At 42.2% G+C, this 20,335-nt stretch overlaps 1 protein-coding gene across 6 annotated transcripts in view; it reads left to right on the top strand.

The window, feature by feature from the left end:
* Positions 1-20,335, top strand: part of LOC135507908 (DNA (cytosine-5)-methyltransferase 3A-like) — a 71,291-nt gene that overhangs the window by 1,831 nt on the left and 49,125 nt on the right. For all 6 annotated transcript variants that reach the window (XM_064927689.1, XM_064927688.1, XM_064927687.1 and 3 more), the window contains exons 3-4: positions 7,596-7,706; positions 18,321-18,774. In XM_064927689.1, the coding sequence (XP_064783761.1) occupies positions 7,596-7,706; positions 18,321-18,774 (565 nt within the window). The remainder of the gene's footprint in view (positions 1-7,595; positions 7,707-18,320; positions 18,775-20,335) is intronic.

Raw genomic sequence — 20,335 nt, 5'->3', positions numbered from 1 at the left:
CAGCACTATAGTGTGCTATTACGTTATAACAGTGTGTATTACAAATGTATTATAACATGTCATCAGAGATCAGAGGTCTTATCATGGACTTATTTTTGTTGCATCATTAACCTGAACCACTGTGTAATTGATTCTATTCATTTATTGGGGGAAATAAATGGAATTACAACCCAGAGGATAACACATTAAAGCAATTCTCTTGCTTCCAACATGGTCCCAGATGGAATACATGTCATTTCCATATTATTTCCACTTCATTTCCATATCGAGAATAGACATACCACAAAATACACCCAGCAGATTTTGCCATTGTAGGTGAGGCTTCATATAGTTCGATACGCTGTACAGTCGTACTATACACATCATAAAATGTTACGCTGGATCACTGTGAGTCAGCCACCCATTATCTCTCGTCAACAGAATACGTAACATAAGTGGCATCTGACCAAATTACTCAAGATTTTAGTTCTGGGTTAATCATGATTAACCACCCATTACCCACATTAACAACAGTGACAACTGAGGATGTGAAAGGGCTTTATAAATACATTTCATCGATCCCCCCCCCCCCCCCCACCCCCCCATTTTTGTGGTTTATATAACTGCACTCAATGCCATCAGTGTAGGTCATGCTTTATTGATAAATATACCCGTAATATCACCACTTTAGCTCAGACCAAACCCATAGATATTGGTGACCAGTGTCTATCGGTCATCTGTTTAATGTATGTTGCTGTGTCCTCTATCTAGGGTTAACCAGCTTCTAGGGAAATCAATGAAGAGACACTCCTAAATGCTGGACGCTTATTAGTCAATATAACCAATTAGCAATATCACCAATATCAGTTGGAGCGCAGAGAATTGAGCCGTAGATAATAGCCTATTAGTTTCCAGTCACCACTGTCTATATGTCATCTAATATATGTGGTTAACCAAGTTCTATAAAATCAATAAGGAGACATTATAGGACCCCTAGTGATGAAAATATGAAACGTCTGCAACATGATTGTATAGGCCTACTGTACACAGTAGTTAAAGCATCCTTAACCACCCCCCATGGTAGCTTTCTGTATTATGTGCTGATTGTGCCTGTTAGAAATATGCCACTGGTTTGCTAGTGTGACGTGGGGCGTTGGCTGTTGTATGATGAGCCTGCCAACCAACTGCTGTGTTATACTGGGGCATTTCCTCTCTTCCTCTCTTCCTCTCTCCTCTACGACGCTCTCCTCCCATCACACTGCCTGCCCAATGTATTCTTGTTGCTAAGCAACAGCCATTGCCTTAAATAAACCGACTTCCGACTGAAAATAGTGCCAGAGCTATCGAATAGTGCCAGAGTATGTTATAGGGTTCACACAAGGCAATAACAAATAGTCATTGTATTTTATGCTCTGTAGTGCTTTTTGAATTGCCATTTTTACATATTTTAGTCATGTGTTGTAATGGTGTGCTGTCTTTCATTGAACATTTTCAGGATTTTGTCAACACAACACGAGACTACATGCCCATGGAATCAGACAGCGAGTCATCATTTAGGGCTGCATACAGACATTCCCTATTCTAGAATTACGCCCTTGCGATTACCTTCTTTCCACGCTTGGTGATTTTTGCCATTTTGTGACAAGGGGGTTGGTGACAGCTAATCCCTTATAGAATGGCAATAGGAGTGCATGCAGTGCCAATACTCCTTTGGTGGAGGCAGGCTTAACCAGGCACTAGGGCTGTGTCCCAAATGGCACCCCTATTCCCTCTATAGTGTACTACTTTTGACCAGGGTCCATAGGGAACTGTGTAGGGAATAAGATGCATTTGGGACGCAGCACCAAGACAGGAGGAGGAGGGAAATCACTGCTGGAGAAATAAACAACAATGAAAATGCAAAATCACAATTTTATGAATCTAATGTCAAATTAGAGGATTATGTGAATGATTTGAAATCTCGCCCAAGTCTCGCCCAAGTCATATTAAACAAAACAAGGTTTTCAGGTCAGTCGATTTCCATGTACGAGATACTAGATTTACTACAAATAATGTGTCTAGATAATGTGACTGTTTTTTTGTTGTTGACTGTGGTCCATCCCCTTTAAAAAGCCAAGGCTGTTTTTCATCACCTGCTCCCAGTAGCTCCCACCTCGTGATGCCGATAGCTGGTTGCTAAGCAGGATTTGGTCTACTTCAATGAATTGTTCAAGCTTGTCTCCCTTCTTTCCCCAAACAACACACCCACTAAGACACTCAGTGAGTTAATATTGAGGCCCTGGGTCTGTATTTACAAAAAATGTCTCAGTCAGAGTAGGAGTGCTGATCTAGGATCAGGTCACGCGGTCCATATCAACTGATCAGCACTCTGAGATGCTTTATACAAGCCCAGAGCAACCCCAGGGGTGCTGGGTCAGGGTGGATATAGGGCCTTTTCTTAGAGGGAAGACACAGTTTTATTCATCAAAGGAAATGTGCAGGAGGGGGTCCACACCAGGGCTGTGACGGTCATAAAATTTAGTCAGACGGTGATTGTCAAGCAAATAACTGTCGGTCTCACGGTAATTGACCGTTAATTAACACAAACACATTTAGCATCTCCTGGCTTCCACACATAGAATACAAGCCATTTGAAAAGGTCTTAATAAATCCATGTAATATAACCTACACCTTCACAATAAATCCATTATTTATTTTAGACAGGTCTAAAGAAACATGATATGAAGAAAATGTTGTCTATTTCAGAAGACAATAATAGCATATTCTGATACTCTGAGTTGTCCTTATGTTAGGGTCCTGATGTGGCTATATCAAATGGCTGTGGGCTACACTAGTTCATTTAGCAGATAAGATTTGCTCGTCATTCTGTGGCATTATTTTACATTATTTTATAGTATGAAGAATACAACTGAACAAAGCTGAATAAAATATAAATATTTTCTCCTAACGATTTGAGGGAGTGCCCACATGCGGCTATTCTGTGTTGAGCAGTTAATAAAGAAATAGGTATTCCTATATGCTTGATTTAGAGTTACTAATGTAACTTTAATTGTTCTACAAAGCTTGGGCTATATGTTTTGATTTTTAATACTTTATAAGGCTGCATGATGAGAGACTAATGATGATTTGAAAAAAGTTGCTTGAAAGGCATGAGCTCTGCTTAGTTTTTTTTGCGCAGGCTATACACACTACATCGGTCACTCATTCACAATTTGACAAACACTTGATAATGCCTTGAATTCCACGGCTGCATCCCCTTTGTGTCCATAAAGAAACCCTAAATAAATCCATGCCTTTAGGGCCTGGAGTGCTGCGTTGTGCTCTTCTCCCTGAGTGTGCTGCGCAATCCAAACCGTCTCTCACTCACACGGCTCTCCATCACGTGATCAGGTCTTTCTCACAGGCTACAAGTGAAGACAGACACATCAGGGACGCAACTGCTTGCGTCCTTATCCAATTCCGAGGTGCATATTGAAGATATTGGATGAACTGTCCACATTTTCTTTTCGTCAGCCAACAAGATGAGTAGGCCTATCGAACAGCAAAAGCATGAGCCTATATCTACTATCCCCGTAGTAGAAAAGTCGAACCTCTTATATTCTGTGCCAGGAATAAATATTCCACACAGTCTGGGAAAGTTGTGGGATGCGATAGATCCCAAATTAATACAACCACTAGCATACATTTTTTTTAATGCAATGTGGCTAACTCAACAGATCAGAACCTTTACCTCAAAATGTTGATTAACTATTAGGCTAATTTCTCCACATTATAAGCTCAGCAATGCACACGGTAGTAGGCTATAAGCACAAATGTTCCATTAGAAGTAAAACACCATTCTATAAAGTGACCACAAATGCGATTATGCATGTAATGCTTTTATTAAAAAGGTGCATTTTTTATGGTGAAAATTATCTTACCCAATCTTGGAATTCATACACTACTTATAGGCTCTACGCCCCCTGTGAAGCGGATTATTGTGCTTAATTTTAGGCTATTATTAGGCTAATATTGTAACCCATCAGACTATTCTTGATTGAATATTATCTTTACATATACTAACTAATATACAGTTGAAGTCTTGTCGGGTAGGACATCTACTTTGTGCATGTTACAAGTAATTTTTCCAACAATTGTTTACAGACATATTATTTCACTTATAACTCACTGTATCACAATTCAAGTGGGTCAGAAGTTTACATATTCTAAGTTGACTGTGCCTTTAAACATCTTGGAAAATTCCAGAAAATGATGTCATGGCTTTAGAAGCTTCTGATAGGCTAATTGACATAATTTGAGTCAATTCGAGGTGTACCTGTGGATGTATTTCAAGGCCGACTTTCAAACTCAGTGCCTCTTTGCTTGACATCATGGGAAAATCAAAAGAAGTCAGCCAAGACCTCAGAAAAGCAATTGTAGACCTCTACAAGTCTGGTTCATCCTTGGGAGCAATTTCCAAACACCTGAAGGTACCACGTTCATCTGTACAAACAATAGTACGCAAGTATAAACACCATGGGACCACGTAGCCGTCATACCACTCAGGAAGGAGACGCGTTCTGATGAACATACTTTGATGCGAAAAGTGCAAATCAATCCCAGAACAACAGCAAAGGACCTTGTGAAGATGCTGGAGGAAACAGCTACAAAGTATCTATATTCACAGTAAAAACAAGTCCTATATCGACATAACCTGAAAGGCTGCTCAACAAGGAAGAAGCCACTGCTTCAAAACCACCATAAAAAGGCCAGACTACAGTTTGCGACTGCACATGGGGACAAAGATCATACTTTTTGGAGAAATTTCCTCTGGTCTGATGAAACAAAATATAACTTTTCGGCCATATTGACCATCGTTATGTTTGAAGGATAAAGGGGGAGACTTGCAAGCCGAAGAACACCATCCTAACCTTGAAGCACGGGGGTGGCAGCATCATGTTGTGGGGGTGCTTTGCTGCAGGAGGGATTGGTGCACTTTCCAAAACAGATGACATCATGAGGAAAGAAAATGATGTGGATATATTGAAGCAACATCTCAAGACATCAGTCAGGAAGTTAAAGCTTGGTTGCAAATGGGTCTTCCAAATGATCAATGACCCCAAGCATACTTCCAAAGTTGTGGCAAAATGGCTTAAGGAGAACAAAGTCATGGTATTGGAGTGGCCATCACAAAGCCCTGACCTCAATCCTATAGAAAATATGTGGGCAGAACTGAAAAAGTGTGTGCGAGCAAGGAAGCCTACAAACCTGACTCAGTTACAAGAGCTCTGTCCGGAAGAATGGGCCAAAATTCACCCAACTTATTGTGAGAAGCTTGTGGAAGGCTACCCAAAATGTTTGACCCAAGTTAAACAATTTAAAGGCAATGCTACCAAGTACTAATTGAGTGTATGTAAACTTCTGACGCACTGGGAATGTGATGAAAGAAATTCAAGCTGAAATAAATAATTCTCTCTACTATTATTCTGACATTTTACATTCTTAAAATAAAGTGGTGATCCTAACTGAACTAAGACAGGGATTTTTTACTAGGATTAAATGTCAGGAAATGTGAAAAACTGGGTTTAAATGTATTGGGCTAAGGAGTATGTAAACTTCCGACTTCAACTGTATGTGTGACATTTGTTTTGATTTAGAATGTACCATTATCATGCACCTGTCTCGAAACGGGGACAGTGGGAAAAAATACACATCATCTATCCACTTGAATAGTGAATGGAGGACAGTTTTCCCGTGGTTAATTTTCATCCCAGCCATGTAGGCTATACTCCTGTTGTAAATATAAGCAATGTGCTTAATATTAGGAAAGTTGAGAAATAATTATGGTAGGCCTAGCCTATAGAAAGCTGATGGGATCCTCCTCTTTCTATTAGTGGCCATCACTCTGTTTCCTCCCGCATAGCCTATAAAATTGTTGAGCAACGTGAGATCATTGATTCGATTTTCGAATATATTTGCATTGATGTCAGAGTGATTAGAGGGACAATAGAGTGCTGAGTACCAGACATTTACCACGTTTGGTAGGCTACTAACAACCATCAGCAGCATCAGAGCTTGGAGAAGCCTAATTACCGTGACTAAACGGTCACGTGGAATTTGACTGCCTTCATTACTCGTGACCACCAGTGTGGCGGTAATACGGTCACTGCAACAGCCCTAGTCCCCACACACACACACACACACACACACACACACACACACACACACACACACACACACACACACACACACACACACACACACACACACACACACACACACACACACACACACACACACACACACACACACACACACACACACACACACACACACACACACACACACACACACACGCACGCACACACACACTCCCACAGTGTCTTTGTAACAGTGTCATTGGGGAATGTATCTCAGTGAGGTCAGGCTCTGTGGTAGTAGCTAAAGCTATAGCTCTCACTTCACCCAGACTCAAAGGGACATGTCATTCAAATCCCATCTGTCCCATTGTCTCTCTTCATCCTAAAGAAGCACAGGATAGAGACCTATTGAGAGAGAGATTCCCTAAACTGTTCAAGAGTTGTAATGTATACAGCATACTGGACAGGGTTGAGGTCAATTCCATTTAAATTCCAGTCAATTCAGACAGTAAACTACGTTCCAATTCCACATTTTCTGTCATTACAAAACAATTAAGTGAATTGGAATTGGAATGAGAACTTCAGTGTACTTCCCGAATGGAAATGGAATTGACCCCAACCCTGTACAGTATACAGTTGCACTATAATTAGAATCACATTACACATTGCCTCTCCATCCTATGGGTGATGTTTACTATGCATTTCGTTTTAACTGGGTACTTGTGATTCTAATCTGTTAATGTGCATTTGTTAAGAGTTGGAATATATACTGTTTACATAAGAGCTAATCAGTAAATTCAGGGTACATTTTTAGGGTCAAAGTAGACACATTCAATAAGCTAGTTGATAGTAGTTAGATAGCTAGTTGAATGATGTCACATTTTTTTGTATGGTTGATTTGTGATTCTACCTGACTCTACTGTGATTCTATGAGATTCTACCTGATTCTACTGTGATTCTATTGTGATTCTAATTGATTCTACTGTGATTCTATTGTGATTCTACCTGATTCTACTGTATTTCTATTGTGATTCTACCTGATTCTACTGTGATTCTATTGTGATTCTACCTGATTCTACTGTGATTCTATTGTGATTCTACCTGATGTTACTGTGATTCTATGTGATTCTACTGTAATTGTATCTGATTATACCTGACTCTTCTGTGATTCTAGCTGATTCTACTGTAATTCTATTTGATTCTGTAATTATTCCTGATTCTACTGTCCTTTTATTTGACTCTACTTTGATTCTACCTGATTTTGCTTAGATTTCCTCTGATTCTACTGTGACGCTCCCTGATTCTACTGTGATTCAACCTGATTCTTCATATGAGGATGAAAACGTTGTCTTGTGTGTTTTCTTTTGACAGAGCGAGATGGATAATATTGTGTTGTGTGTTGTCGTTTGACAGAGCGAGATTGATAATATTGTGTTGTGTGTTGTCGTTTGACAGAGCGAGATTGATAATATTGTGTTGTGTGTTGTCGTTTGACAGAGCGAGAGCACGAGACTGGACAAGGAGACGGCACCAGAGGAGAAGACAGCTAAAAGCAACACCAGCTGTAAAGTGGTCAGGCCTGCTGGGAGGAAACGCAAGCTGATACCTGTGAGTAGATCATCTGTAATAATATCTTTATTGGGCTTTTCCATTTCTTTCATAACCATCAATGGAGAAACATTGTGCGGACCTGAAGACTACACATGTCGTAGGTTTATTGTAAAACGAGCTAAATTTACAATTTGGTTATTTAAAATGATCCCAGATATGTTTGTAAACAACAGTTCAAGTTTCAAGTTCATTTGCCATATGCCATCGGTCCTATAGCATACACTATGTGTTTACAGTCATTGCAAAGGGATCTCTTATGAAACTCCATCAAGCAAAGTGACATTGTGCCTCAGTGTTTTCACAGCTGTGAGATGCTTGGATAGTAGTCATAGGGGAAATCACTGTGCCAGAGAATAGGCATTTGAAATGATTTCACAATTCAAATAATATCATTACATCATTTCAGATATCTGGATAGTCGAAAAACATGTTTTTCTGTAACTTTGTTTAAACTTCGACACTTGTTCGCTGGGCACCCTGTGCAGCTCGGCAGCAGGGCAGAGGGTGGACAGGGGTTGGTGTGGCGGACTAAACTCCACTCCATGGTGAAGGAAGTTTCTGATGAGACCAGGCTTTGTGGAATCTAGCTTTGACTACATCGATTTGTCCAAGGTCAATACTTAAAAAAAGAAAATATATATATATATATATATATGAAACGCCCACCTAGTACCTATGTTTGTCCTCTGTCGTTGCGTGCCTATCTTTGTTTGCTGAAATCCATACTTTTTTCTATAAACATTAATCAAACACAATCCCCGACTGTTTCCTTATTGAGATTCAATGGGCACATGCGCATTTGCGCTGAGTTTCCATCTCAGAGCAACAGCAATGAGCAAACATTGTCGGAGATAGATTCTACAAAGCCTGGTCTCAGCTCCACGGCGCTGGTGAAGTTCATCATGAATTGACCCTGGTTCGATCACAACCGGCCGTGATTGGGAGTCCCATAGGGCGGTGCACAATTGGCCCAGCGTCGTATGGTTTAGGGTTTGGCCCGGGGAAGGCCGCCATTGTAAATAAGTTAAATAAAGGTTACATTTTTTTTTTTATTAAGTATATGTGGCCAAGATTGATTTCAGCATAATTGTGTTGTTCTTGGTGTTATGATAGTTAACACCATGATTGGGCTGAGTTTCCTGATATTCCATGTCTGTCTTGTCTATGACCTCTGTGACCTTTGGCAGGGGGCCAGTTGTAGATCACTGGGTTGTGTTTCGTAACACCCCTGTGCTGACAGAAAGTGTAATGTTACATTTCTCACACACACTGTCTCTCACTCTCTCTCGCACTCGTTCTCTCTTCCTTGTTGTTGTTAAATGCTATCTCTTTTTCAAATGTCAGTGAGAAATCAGTGGAATTTGATTTCGGAACACTTTTCTGAAAATAGCTTGACAAATAGCAGTGGACATGTTTTTTTGTTCTACTCTGCATCACAGTATAATTAAGATTGGTTGCTCGAAGGAGACTAAGGAAGCAGTCATTAGTCATTAATAAGCAGTCATTAGTCTGATATAATCAAAACATTTTTCACAACATCTTCCATTTGATGTTTTACAATCTAAAGTCTCCGATCTCATGTATTATTGTATTCTTTAATGGTTTATTCAGATCCCCATGAGCTTTTTCCGAAGCAGCAGCTATTCTTCCTGGGGTTCACACAAAAACATAAAACATGACAAGTAACAAAACACTAATGGACAAGAACAGTCACACAAATGTAAAATACAACGACATACAAATATAACTATAAAGTAATGTGTGTGGAGCTTGTGGGGCCAGTCGCTTAGCCGTTGTTGCTCCTAGATGTTTCCACTTAGCTCTAGCAGGGCAGAAATTAGACAAACTGACTTGCTGGAAAGGTGGCATCCTATGGCGGTGCCACGTTGAAAGTTACTGAGCTCTTCAGTAAGGCCATTCTACTGCCAATGTTTGTCTATGGGGATTGCATGGCTGTGTTCTCAATTTTATACACCTGTCAGCAACGGGTGTGGCTGAAATAGCCGAAACCACTAATTTGAAGGGGTGTCCACATATGTTTGTATATACACTACCGTTCAAAACTTTGGGGTCACATAGAAATGTCCTTGTTTTTGAAAGAAAATAACATCAAATTGATCAGAAATACAGTGTAGACATTGTTAATGTTGTAAATGACTTTTGTTGCTGGAATTGGCTGATTTTTAATGGCATATCTACATAGGCATACAGAGGCCCATTATCAGCAACCATCACTCCTGTGTTCCAATGGCACGTTGTGTTAGCTAATCCAAGTTTATCATTTTAAAAGGCTAATTGATCATTAGAAAACACTTTTGCAATTATGTTAGCACAGCTGAAAATGGTTCTACTGATTAAAGAAGCAATAAAACTGGCCTTCTTTAGACTAGTTGAATATCTGGAGCATGAGCATTTGTGGGTTCGATTACAGGATCAAAATGGCCAGAAACAAAGAACGTTCTTCAGAAACTCGTCATTCTATTGCTGTTCTGAGAAATGAAGGCTATTCCATGCGAGAATTTGCCAAGAAACTGAAGATCTCGTACAACACTGTGTAATACACCCTTCACAGAACAGCACAAACTGGCTCTAACCAGGATAGAAAGAGGAGTGGGAGGCCCCGGTGCACAACTGGCCTTATTGCTATTAGCCCATAGAAAAGCATTGAATAACAGAAACCTAACAGGTTCATACTTGGAAAAACAGATCAGGAAACTATAGAACCATTTTTTGGGACATATTTAACCTATTTTTATTAGGCACTAAACGTCTTCCATACTGTATATACAGTACTTCCATTCATTTTTAAAAATGGTACCGGGCTACGTTCAGGCGAGTCTTGTGACGCTTGTGGCCGTCCTAGAGCAAAACAACTACACATACATATTCGTATCCATTCGGATGCTACAGACGTTATGGTGAGAGAACCGATTTTCGGGATGTCTCATGGTCTGACAAACACTGCTGTTGCTCTGCCAACTTTCAACGCAGATGCGGAAGGTCGATATCGGCGGATGCGGTGTATTGAGGCAGCCTATGCAAAAAGCCATGGCCTGTTCATCCCGCAATCATCCAGAAGGCGGGGTCAGTACAGGTGTGTCAAAGCTGGGACTGAGAGACTGAAAAAGAGCTCATTTCTCAAGGAACAAACTGTTAAATAGCCATCACTCGCCGGCTACCACCCGGTTACTCAACCCTACACTTTAGAGGCTGCTGCCCTATACACATATACATATAATTACTGGCCACTGTAATAATGTTTACATACTGCTTTACTAATTTAATATGAAAAATACTATATTCTATTCTACTGTATTTTAGTCAATGCCACTCCGACATTGCTCATCCTAATATTTATATATTTCTTAATTCCATTATTTTATTGTGTATTGTTGCTAGATACTACTTCACTGTTGGGGCTAGGAACACAAGTATTTCGCTACACCCGCAATAACATCTGCTAAATATGCGTATGTGTATATGTGACCAATAATATTGGATTTGATTTGAGGGGACAAAAAAGATTTGGCATGGGCCATCAGATCCTCAAAAAGTTATACAGCTGCACCATTGAGGGCATCTCTGACTGGCTGCATCACCGCATGGTATGACAAATGCTTGGCATCCAACCGCAAGCCGCTTCAGAGGGTAGTGTGTATGGCCTAGTACATCACATCGCCGAAGGAGATGGCTGCCGTTTTACGATTTTGTGTTTTTTTTTCGTTATTTGTAACTTGTTTTGTACATAAATGTTTCTGCCACCATGGCTTATGATTGAAAAGAGCTTCTTGATATCAGGGCAGCGATTACTCACCCCGTACTGGAGGAATTCTTCATCTTCAACGAGTCGGAGGGGAAGGATTTACTTCGGACACACGACAAGGCCCTCATCCCCGTCATTCGCAGGAGGAAAAGACCGAGATATCGTGGACGATGGTCTGGGTGCTTGTCAGGATCCGTCGCCGAGAGGGTAATCTACCTTTACCAATCGGGCATATTAGCCAATCAATCGTTATCCACAGTAAGTTCTATATCGACATAACCTGAAAGGCCGCTCAGCAAGAAAGAAGCAGCTGCTCCAAAACCACCATAAAAAAGCCAGACTACAGTTTGCAACTGCACATGGGGACAAAGATCGTATTTTTTGGAGAAATGTCCTCTGGTCTGATGAAACAAAATAGAACTGTTTGGCCATAATGACCATCGTTATGTTTGGAGGATAAAGGGGGAGGCTTGCAAGCTGAAGAACACCATCCCAACCGTGAAGCACGGGGGTGGCAGCATCATGTTGTGGGGGTGCTTCACAAAACAGATGGCATCATGAGGCAAGAAAATGATGTGGATATATGGAAGCAACATCTGAAGACATCAGTCAGGAAGTTAAAGCTTGGTCGCAAATGGGTCTTCCAAATGAACAATGACCCCAAGCATACTTCCAAAGTTGTGGCAAAATGGCTTAAGGAGAACAAAGTCAAGGTAATGGAGTGGCCATCACAAAGCCCTGACCTCAATCCTATAGAAAATTTGTGGGCAGAACTGAAAAAGCCTGTGCGAGCAAGGAGGCCTACAAACCTGACTCAGTTACAAGAGGTCTGTCAGGAGGAATGGGCCAAAATTCACCCAACTTATTGTGGAAAGCTTGTGGAAGGCTACTCGAAACGTTTGACCCACGTTAAACAATTTAAATGCAATGTCACCAAGTACTAATTGAGTGTATGTAAACTTCTGACCCACTGGGAATGTGATGAAAGAAATACAAGCTGAAATAATTATTTCTACTATTATTCTGACATTTCACATTCTTAAAATAAAGTGGTGATCCTAACTGACTTAGACAGGGAAATTTTACTCTGATTTAATGTCAGGAATTGTGAATAACTGAGTTTAAATGTATTTGACTAAGGTGTATGTAAACATCCGACTTCATCTGTAGCTGGCGAATTATAAGATTTTTCGGCAGGATAGAACAGCAGCCACTGGTAAGACAAGGGGCGGCAGCCTATATATATTTGTAAACAACAGCTGGTGCACGAAATCTAAGGAAGTCTTGAGGTTTTGCTTGCCTGAGGTAGAGTATCTCATAATCAGCAGTAGACCACACTATTTACCAAGAGAGTTTACATCTGTATTTTTCATAGCTGTCTATATACCACCACAGACCAATGCTGGCACTAAGACCGCATTCAATAAGCTGTATACGGCCATAAGGAAAACTCTCATTCAGAGACGGCTCTCCTTTAATGCAGGGAAACTCAAATCCGTTTGACCTAATCTCTACCAGCATTTTAAATGTGCCAACAGAGGGAAACAAACTCTAGTCCACCTTTACTCCACACACAGAGACGCTTACAAAGCTCCGTCGCCTTCCATTTCGCAAATCTGACCATAATTTTATCCTTCTGATTCCTGCTTACAAGCAAAAACTAAAGCAGGAAGCACCAGTGACTCGGTCAATAAGAAAGTGGTCAAATGAAGCAGATGCTAAACTACAGGACTGTTTTGCTTAGCACAGACAGTGCATCGATGACTTTGTCCCCACAGTGACTATACGTACATACCCCAACCAGAAGCCATGGATTACAGGCAACATCCATACTAAGCTAAAGGGTAGAGCTGCCGCTTTCAAGGAGTGGGACTCTAACCCGGAAGCTTATAAGAAATCCCGCCTGTAGCACTCACGTCTGTAGCCATGAAGTGCTTTGAAAGGCTGGTTATGGCTCACATCAACATCATTATCCCAGAAACCCTAGACCCACTCCAATTCACATACCGCCCCAACAGATCCACAGTTGATGCAATCTCTATTGCACTCAACACTGCCATTTCCCACCTGGACAAAAGGAACACCTATGTGAGAATGCTATTCATTGACTGCAGCTCTGCATTCAACACCATAGTGCTCTCAAAGCTCATCACTAAGCTGGGACTAAACACCTCCCTCTGCAACAGGATCCTGGACTTCCTGATGGGCTGCCCCCAGGTGGTAAGGGTAGGGAACAATGCATCCGACACGCTGATCCTCAACACGGGGGCCCCTCAGGGGTGTGTGATCAGTCCCCTCCTATACTCCCTATTCACGTATGACTGCATGGTCAGGCACGACTCCAACACCATCATCAAGTTTGCCGATGACACAACAGTGGTAGGCCTGATCACCGACAAAGATGAGACAGCCTATAGAGAGGAGGTCAGAGACCTGGCCGTGTGGACAACAACCTCTCCCTCAACGTGATCAAGACAAATTAGATGATTGTGGACTATAGGAAAAGGAGGACTGAGCACGCCCCCATTCTCATTGATGGGGCTTTAGTGGAACAGGTTGAGCGCTTCAAGTTCCTTGGTGTCCACATCACTAACAAACTATCATGGTCCAAACACACTAAGACAGTCATGAAGTGGGCACGACAAAGCCTATTCCCCCTCAGGAGACTGAAAAGATTTGGCATGGGTCCTCAGATTCTCAAAAGATTCTGCAGCTGCACCATCGAGAGCATCCTGGCTGGTTTCACCACTGCCTGGTATGGCAACTGCTCGGCCTCTAACCGCAAGACCCTACAGAGGGCAGTGTGTACGGCCCAGTACATCACTGGGGCCAAGCTTCCTGCCATCCACGACCTCTATACCAGGCAGTGGCAGAGGAAGGCCCTAAAAATTGTCATGGACTCCAGCCACCCAAGTCATAGACTGTTCTCTCTGCTACTGCACGGCAAGCGGTACCAGAGCGCCACGTCTAGGTCCAAAAGGCTTTTTAACAGCTTCTACCCCCAAGCCATAAGACTCCTGAACATCTACCCAGACCCCTCTTTCACACTGCTGCTACTCTCTGTTTATAATCTATGCATAGTCACTTTAACTCTACCTACATGTACATATTATCTAAATTACCAGGCCGTGTCAGATGAAGAACATCAAATTGTCAAAGACTCCAGCCACCCTAGTCATAAACTCTTCTATCTGCTACCGCACAGCTAGGAGTACCGATGCACCAGGTCTGGAACCAACAGGACCCCAAAGCATAAAACTGATAAATAGTTAACCATATACTGTAGCTAGCCAGACTCTCTGCATTGACCTCTTTTTGCACAACTCTTTTGACTCAACACATACTCTGCTGCTACTCTTATCTATCCTGTTGCCTAGTCACTATAGCCCTAGCTGTGTGTACGTATCTACCTCAATTACCTCATACCCCTGCACACCGACTCGGTAAGGCTGCCCCGTTTATACAGCACAGTTATCGTTACTCATTGTGTATTTATTCCTTGTGTTATAATTGTTCAATTTTTCCCCCCAGCATTTTTGGGAAGGGCCCAGCAGTACGCATTTTACTGTTAGTCTACGCCTGTTGTTTATGAAGCATGTGACAAATAACATTTGATTTGATTTGAGTGATAATCTGGGTCATATTACAGGCATTAGTCACAGATAGAAGCTTCCTCTTTGAGAGGACAACCAGTTGCTAACCAGTCAATGTTCAGGTCACCCAGAAAATAGACCTCTCTGTTAACATCACACACACTATCAAGCGTTGCACACATATTATCCAAATACTGACTGCTAGCAATTGGTGGCCTATAGTAGCACCCAAAAAGAAGAAGAGGAGGAAATACTAGATCCTGTGTGTGTCTGTATATCTGTCTGTTTCTCACACTCAGCCTCTTGTCTGTCCGTCTGTCCCTCTGAGACGATTGGCTGCTTTAAAATGATGTTGTCAGTGTTGACAGACAGAGAAGGCATTCTCATCTCATTAGACGTGCCCTACTTTCCTCTGCTGTGACCCAGTAATTGTCTCCGAAACAATTTTGAAGACTATTTTTAGGCAGTGGTCTAGCAGAGACACTGTGGCGACAAGACCCCTCCCCCATCTCTCTCAAATGTGGGTCTGTCTGTAAACTAGGGTAAGCGTGACGATTTCTTGTAACAGCTGTTGATAAGTCATTGATAATAATCTGCCAATGCTTTTCGTGTCATTACATTAAGCTATATGGGGGATCATAGCTATATTAGTTAAGATTCACGAGTTGATTTAAAACCTATGTTTAACCCTTTACCACGAAGGGTTGTCTTGACGGATTTGTATGAAATCATGTGACATTAAACACGACTTTTCTGTCCTTGCATTTATGGTCGTGTAAATTGTCATTATATCATATATTAAGCATTAATCAGTTAAATTAGACATTGAACTTGAACCCTGTAGGAATCCTGGATCAAGATGTCTGACCGTTCTTTTTTGTATAGAGATTTCAGATATGCAGTGTAACTATGTAACATTTCGTATCTCCTTGTGTTACTATGTTACTGGGTGAAAACGGTTTTCATGGGCACACAAATCCCAAATAATAAATGTGATTGCAAAATCCAATGCTTTAAACCGATAAAGTCACCTTCCCTTGATACTTAAAACGTGATCTGATCAGGGAAGGCATTTTCTGAATGACAAACAGCTGCTGTGATGGCGCATGCAATGCAACACCAGCCCAAGTGCTGGGAAAAAGGTGTTCGTGAAGGAATGTCCAGAATATGTTGGTGTCTCATTGATTCCCCCGGTGAAGACAGTTGTGCCTGGATCAACGTTGGATCTAATATCCCTAGAGAATTGATGTTGATCATCTGTTGTTGTCTGCTTGATTTACAGCAGTATCCCGTTAGATTTAACAGAGAAAGCATCAAGGTAATGTGTTCACGTTTTCATATGTTCCTGTACCTCAGATTGGACGCCGAGTCTACCGTGTGCAATTGTGTAGGATAGACTATTGCAACAACACCCAACGCTAATCCGATTAATTATTTGGGATATAACGACAACAAATGACATAGCCTAGTGGGCTTCTACACAGTATGATCTGGTAATGAAATAACATGACATACATTTTGTTTTCCATGTTACACCTTGAATTTTAAACATTACAAGGCCTGAAGGGGGGCCTGAAGGAGCCTACATGAATTTGGAGTACTTGAATAGGCCTACCTTGTAATGTTTTATTTTTTTAATCCGTTTTTGCGAGAGATGGCAAACTTTCATTTGTTTCCCACGACTTCAATTGGAGGGTGTCATTGCGCTACTCTGCTGAGGTAAAACCATGTGAGGTGCTTTCTTCAACTTGGCTTCCCGTAGAAGTCCTCCCGTTTAAAAAAGGAACCAGGTCCCTTTCTCATTATTAAAACAGTGATGGTGAGAATCAAATGTTAAGATAAATGCTACTGGTATTCATGGCTGTAATATGCCAGGAATACCAGTACATCACTAACTGATTTGTTGGTTCAAGGCTTGTACAGTAAGTAAGCATTTCACGGTAAGCTCTACACCTGTTGTATTCGGCGCATGTGACAAATACAATTTGATTTGATTCAATGCCTGCGTCGGCCACACAGATAGGCAGCAGAAGAATCGGGTTCTATATTAGGCCCTACATGTACAATTATATAAATTATACAATTGTATAACATTAAGTTATTGAAAAAGTCCTTGAAGTTGACCTGCCAATGTCTGTATGAACCCTGCTTAAAGGATGTACACTGAGTGTACAAAACATTATGAACACCTGCTCTTTCCATGACATAGACTGACCAGGTGAATCCATGTGAAAGCTATGATCCCTTTTGATGTCACTCAATATTAGGAAGGTGTTCCTAATGTTTGGCGTAGTCGGTGTATAGTCCTAAACCTATGTTGACGTATAGGTGGATTTATGGGCCAATGTGCATATATTCACCCTTATTCCTCTAAGTACACATGTGGAGCTGTATGAAAATCCTTTTTTATTTTAGTTTCAAACCATTTAGAAATGTTTATCCCAATGTCACACATAGGCCCCATTATTTACAGAAAGACCCATGACCTCTACTTTGAACATTTTGGAAATGAAATGAATACATTTCCTCACTAAGAAGAGGTGTAAATCAGGTGATGTACTTATATTGGCTTGACATAAATATATGACATAGATATACAATGACATAGATTTACAATGTAGTTAAATCACGCCCCCAGCCAGATAATCTCGTTTGGGTCTGCTATGGGGTCATTGGGTTCGGGAATCTCTGTGCTCCTGTTGGAACAGAGGAGTAAACACTTTCCTTTACAGACTGAAGTGGTTTCTAGGGGCGAGTCCCAACGTCAATGTAGTATCCAAACAAAATTAAAGATTTCCTTCCTTTGACAAAAAGCCAACATTCCTCTCGTATTTCTGTGCTGCTGTAATGCGTTGAAGAACTCTACAAATGAGTTACAGCACTCAATGAATGCCCAGCCAGTTGAGTTCACAGAGTTTCCGACTGTAACCCATTCAGTGCTGAGTAATACTATAACCAACAAAAGGTTATTTGTGTAGCATTACTGTATCAACTCAGATGTACAGCTACAATGATTATGGGAGGGAGCCTAACAGGACCTCAGGCTATTGAAGCATGTGATACAAATATACTGGGTTGTGCTTTTCTTTCAACTAAAGGTTAAAGCGATGCAGTGGAATAGAATAGATGTTACTTTATTATCCCCAAAGTGGACATTTTCAAACATTTATAATAACGTGAAGTGATTGGCAACAATATCAACACTCAAATATAACCTTCCCATTGTCTTGAATTATCGTCTTCCTTTGCCTGCAGGTGGAGGGCAGTGTGTCTGTGAAGGAGACTGTGGTCGGAGGTGGGTGCAACAGTCGCACCGGGCTGGCAGCGGAGAGAGAGAGACAGTCTGTGTCTGTGGCGCAGGTGCACAATGGAGTCGTGAGCAGCGGGCACGCAGACAGAGACAGAACCCAGGCTGGTGCCCGCTGCTGCCCCAAGCAGGACAGGAAAGCTTCAGAGAAGAACGGGTTACCAGGCGCCCCTGGTACCCCCAGTGCCCCTGCCAGCCGGGCTGAGGACGCCCCCCCCGAAACCCACACCCTCCTATGTCAGAGCCGGAGCCTGAGTCCCCCCTCCCTGGAGAACGGGTTTCTACTGAGCCGGGAGCCGAGCCGGGACGAGCAGGACGACTCTGAAAAGGACAAAGAGGAGAGTCTGCCAACTCCGCCGCGCAAGAAACGAGGCAGGCGGAAACTGGAGCGTCCAACGAAATGTGAGTCGTGTCTCCTGCTTGGTTATATTATTATCTTCGTTCTCACTACTTTCTTGGCACAGCCAGCTCTGCTCTGGCACCACTGACGGCCAATGCCAAAGGAATGAAAATGAACAATGAATTCGCATTGAATGGATGTGAGCGGTTTCATGTTACTTGCTGTGGCCATTTTGAATTATTCTTTGGTCGTGTTCAGTATGGATGAATTTAACACAGTAATGTAAAACATTTGAAATAACTTGTAATAGAAAAGGGGAGAGTGAGAAAGTCCTGTTCACTGCCAGTCTGTTGTCATGATGTAGAGATTAACCAATTTGCTAGCTTCCCCTCTCCCACGTCGTGTTCATTAGGTCACACCATAGCAAAACTGGACAGGTGTTTCAGTTTGGTGCCTATTGAACTTTACCCTGGTCACCTCTGTGGGCCCCCTCTTGTCTCTCTCCTCTCTCCTTCTCTTCCCTCTTCTCAGAGGTGCAGCCAGGCTATGACCTCCGTGTTCCTCTCCCACTCTCCCTCCCCCTCTCGCCCTCTTCTCTCCCATCCCCCTACACCCCCTCTCTCTCAGAGAGGTGCAGCCTGGGTGTGACCTTGATGAGGAGTAGAGTAAATAAAGCCCTGGTAGAGCCCAGAGTAGAGAGAAGAGAGAGAGAGGAGAGCTTCCGTCTCCTGGCAACCTGCCTTCCTGCCCCTGTTCTGTTCTGTTGGGGCTGTGTGTGTGTGTGTGTGTGTGTGTGTGTGTGTGTGTGTGTGTGTGTGTGTGTGTGTGTGTGTGTGTGTGTGTGTGTATGTGTGTGCCCTTGTTCTGTAGGGGCCGTGCTCAGAGAAGAGCTCAGGGAGCAGGTCTGGTGTGTGCTGTTGTGGCCGCTGCTCCTTGCGCTCTGTGTGTGTGTCTCTGTCTTTGTCGGGGGCACGCCAGGTGGATGGCACACAGCCCAGAGCAGAGCCACTTACACACTGAGTCTGCACTCTAATAACCTGATACACACACTGCCCTACATGCTGTGTAGCCAGCTTCCTATCTAAATGTACCTCTCCAAAACTGCATTGCAAAATCAGTACTGGATGAATGATACAGGGATTGTATTTGGTTGTGCACATTCATTTGAAATGTAAATCACACTTTCACTGGAGTGAATAATACTGCTGTAGATAATTCAGTGTGATTATTCCGCATTCAATTAATACATTAGCTATACATTGATTAATGAATTCATCTCAGAGGAAGAGGAGAGGATGAGAGTATGGTGGATGGATGGATAGATAGGTGGGGGGATGGATCGAGGAGCGAGGGAGGGAGGGATGGATCGATAGATAACAGGCTGAATGGAAGGAGGGGGTTCTGCCATCCATCTGAAGGGCACAGCAGAGGAAGGATTTCAGCTTAGAGAGGAGGAGAAACAGAGGAATGGCATGAGCGCTTGCAATACGAGTGCTGGAGGCAAGGTATAGGATGCCTCCCAAATGCATACTGTTCCTCATTTAGTGCACTATATAAGGAATAGGGTACCATTTGGGACAGATATATAGTAGCAGGTAGCCTCGTGGTTAAGAGCAGTGGGCC

Source organism: Oncorhynchus masou, chromosome 21, assembly GCF_036934945.1.
Source record: "Oncorhynchus masou masou isolate Uvic2021 chromosome 21, UVic_Omas_1.1, whole genome shotgun sequence".
Lineage (NCBI taxonomy): Eukaryota > Metazoa > Chordata > Actinopteri > Salmoniformes > Salmonidae > Oncorhynchus > Oncorhynchus masou.
Note: the sequence above shows the minus strand (reverse complement) of the source record. Positions and strands in the feature narration are given on the sequence as shown.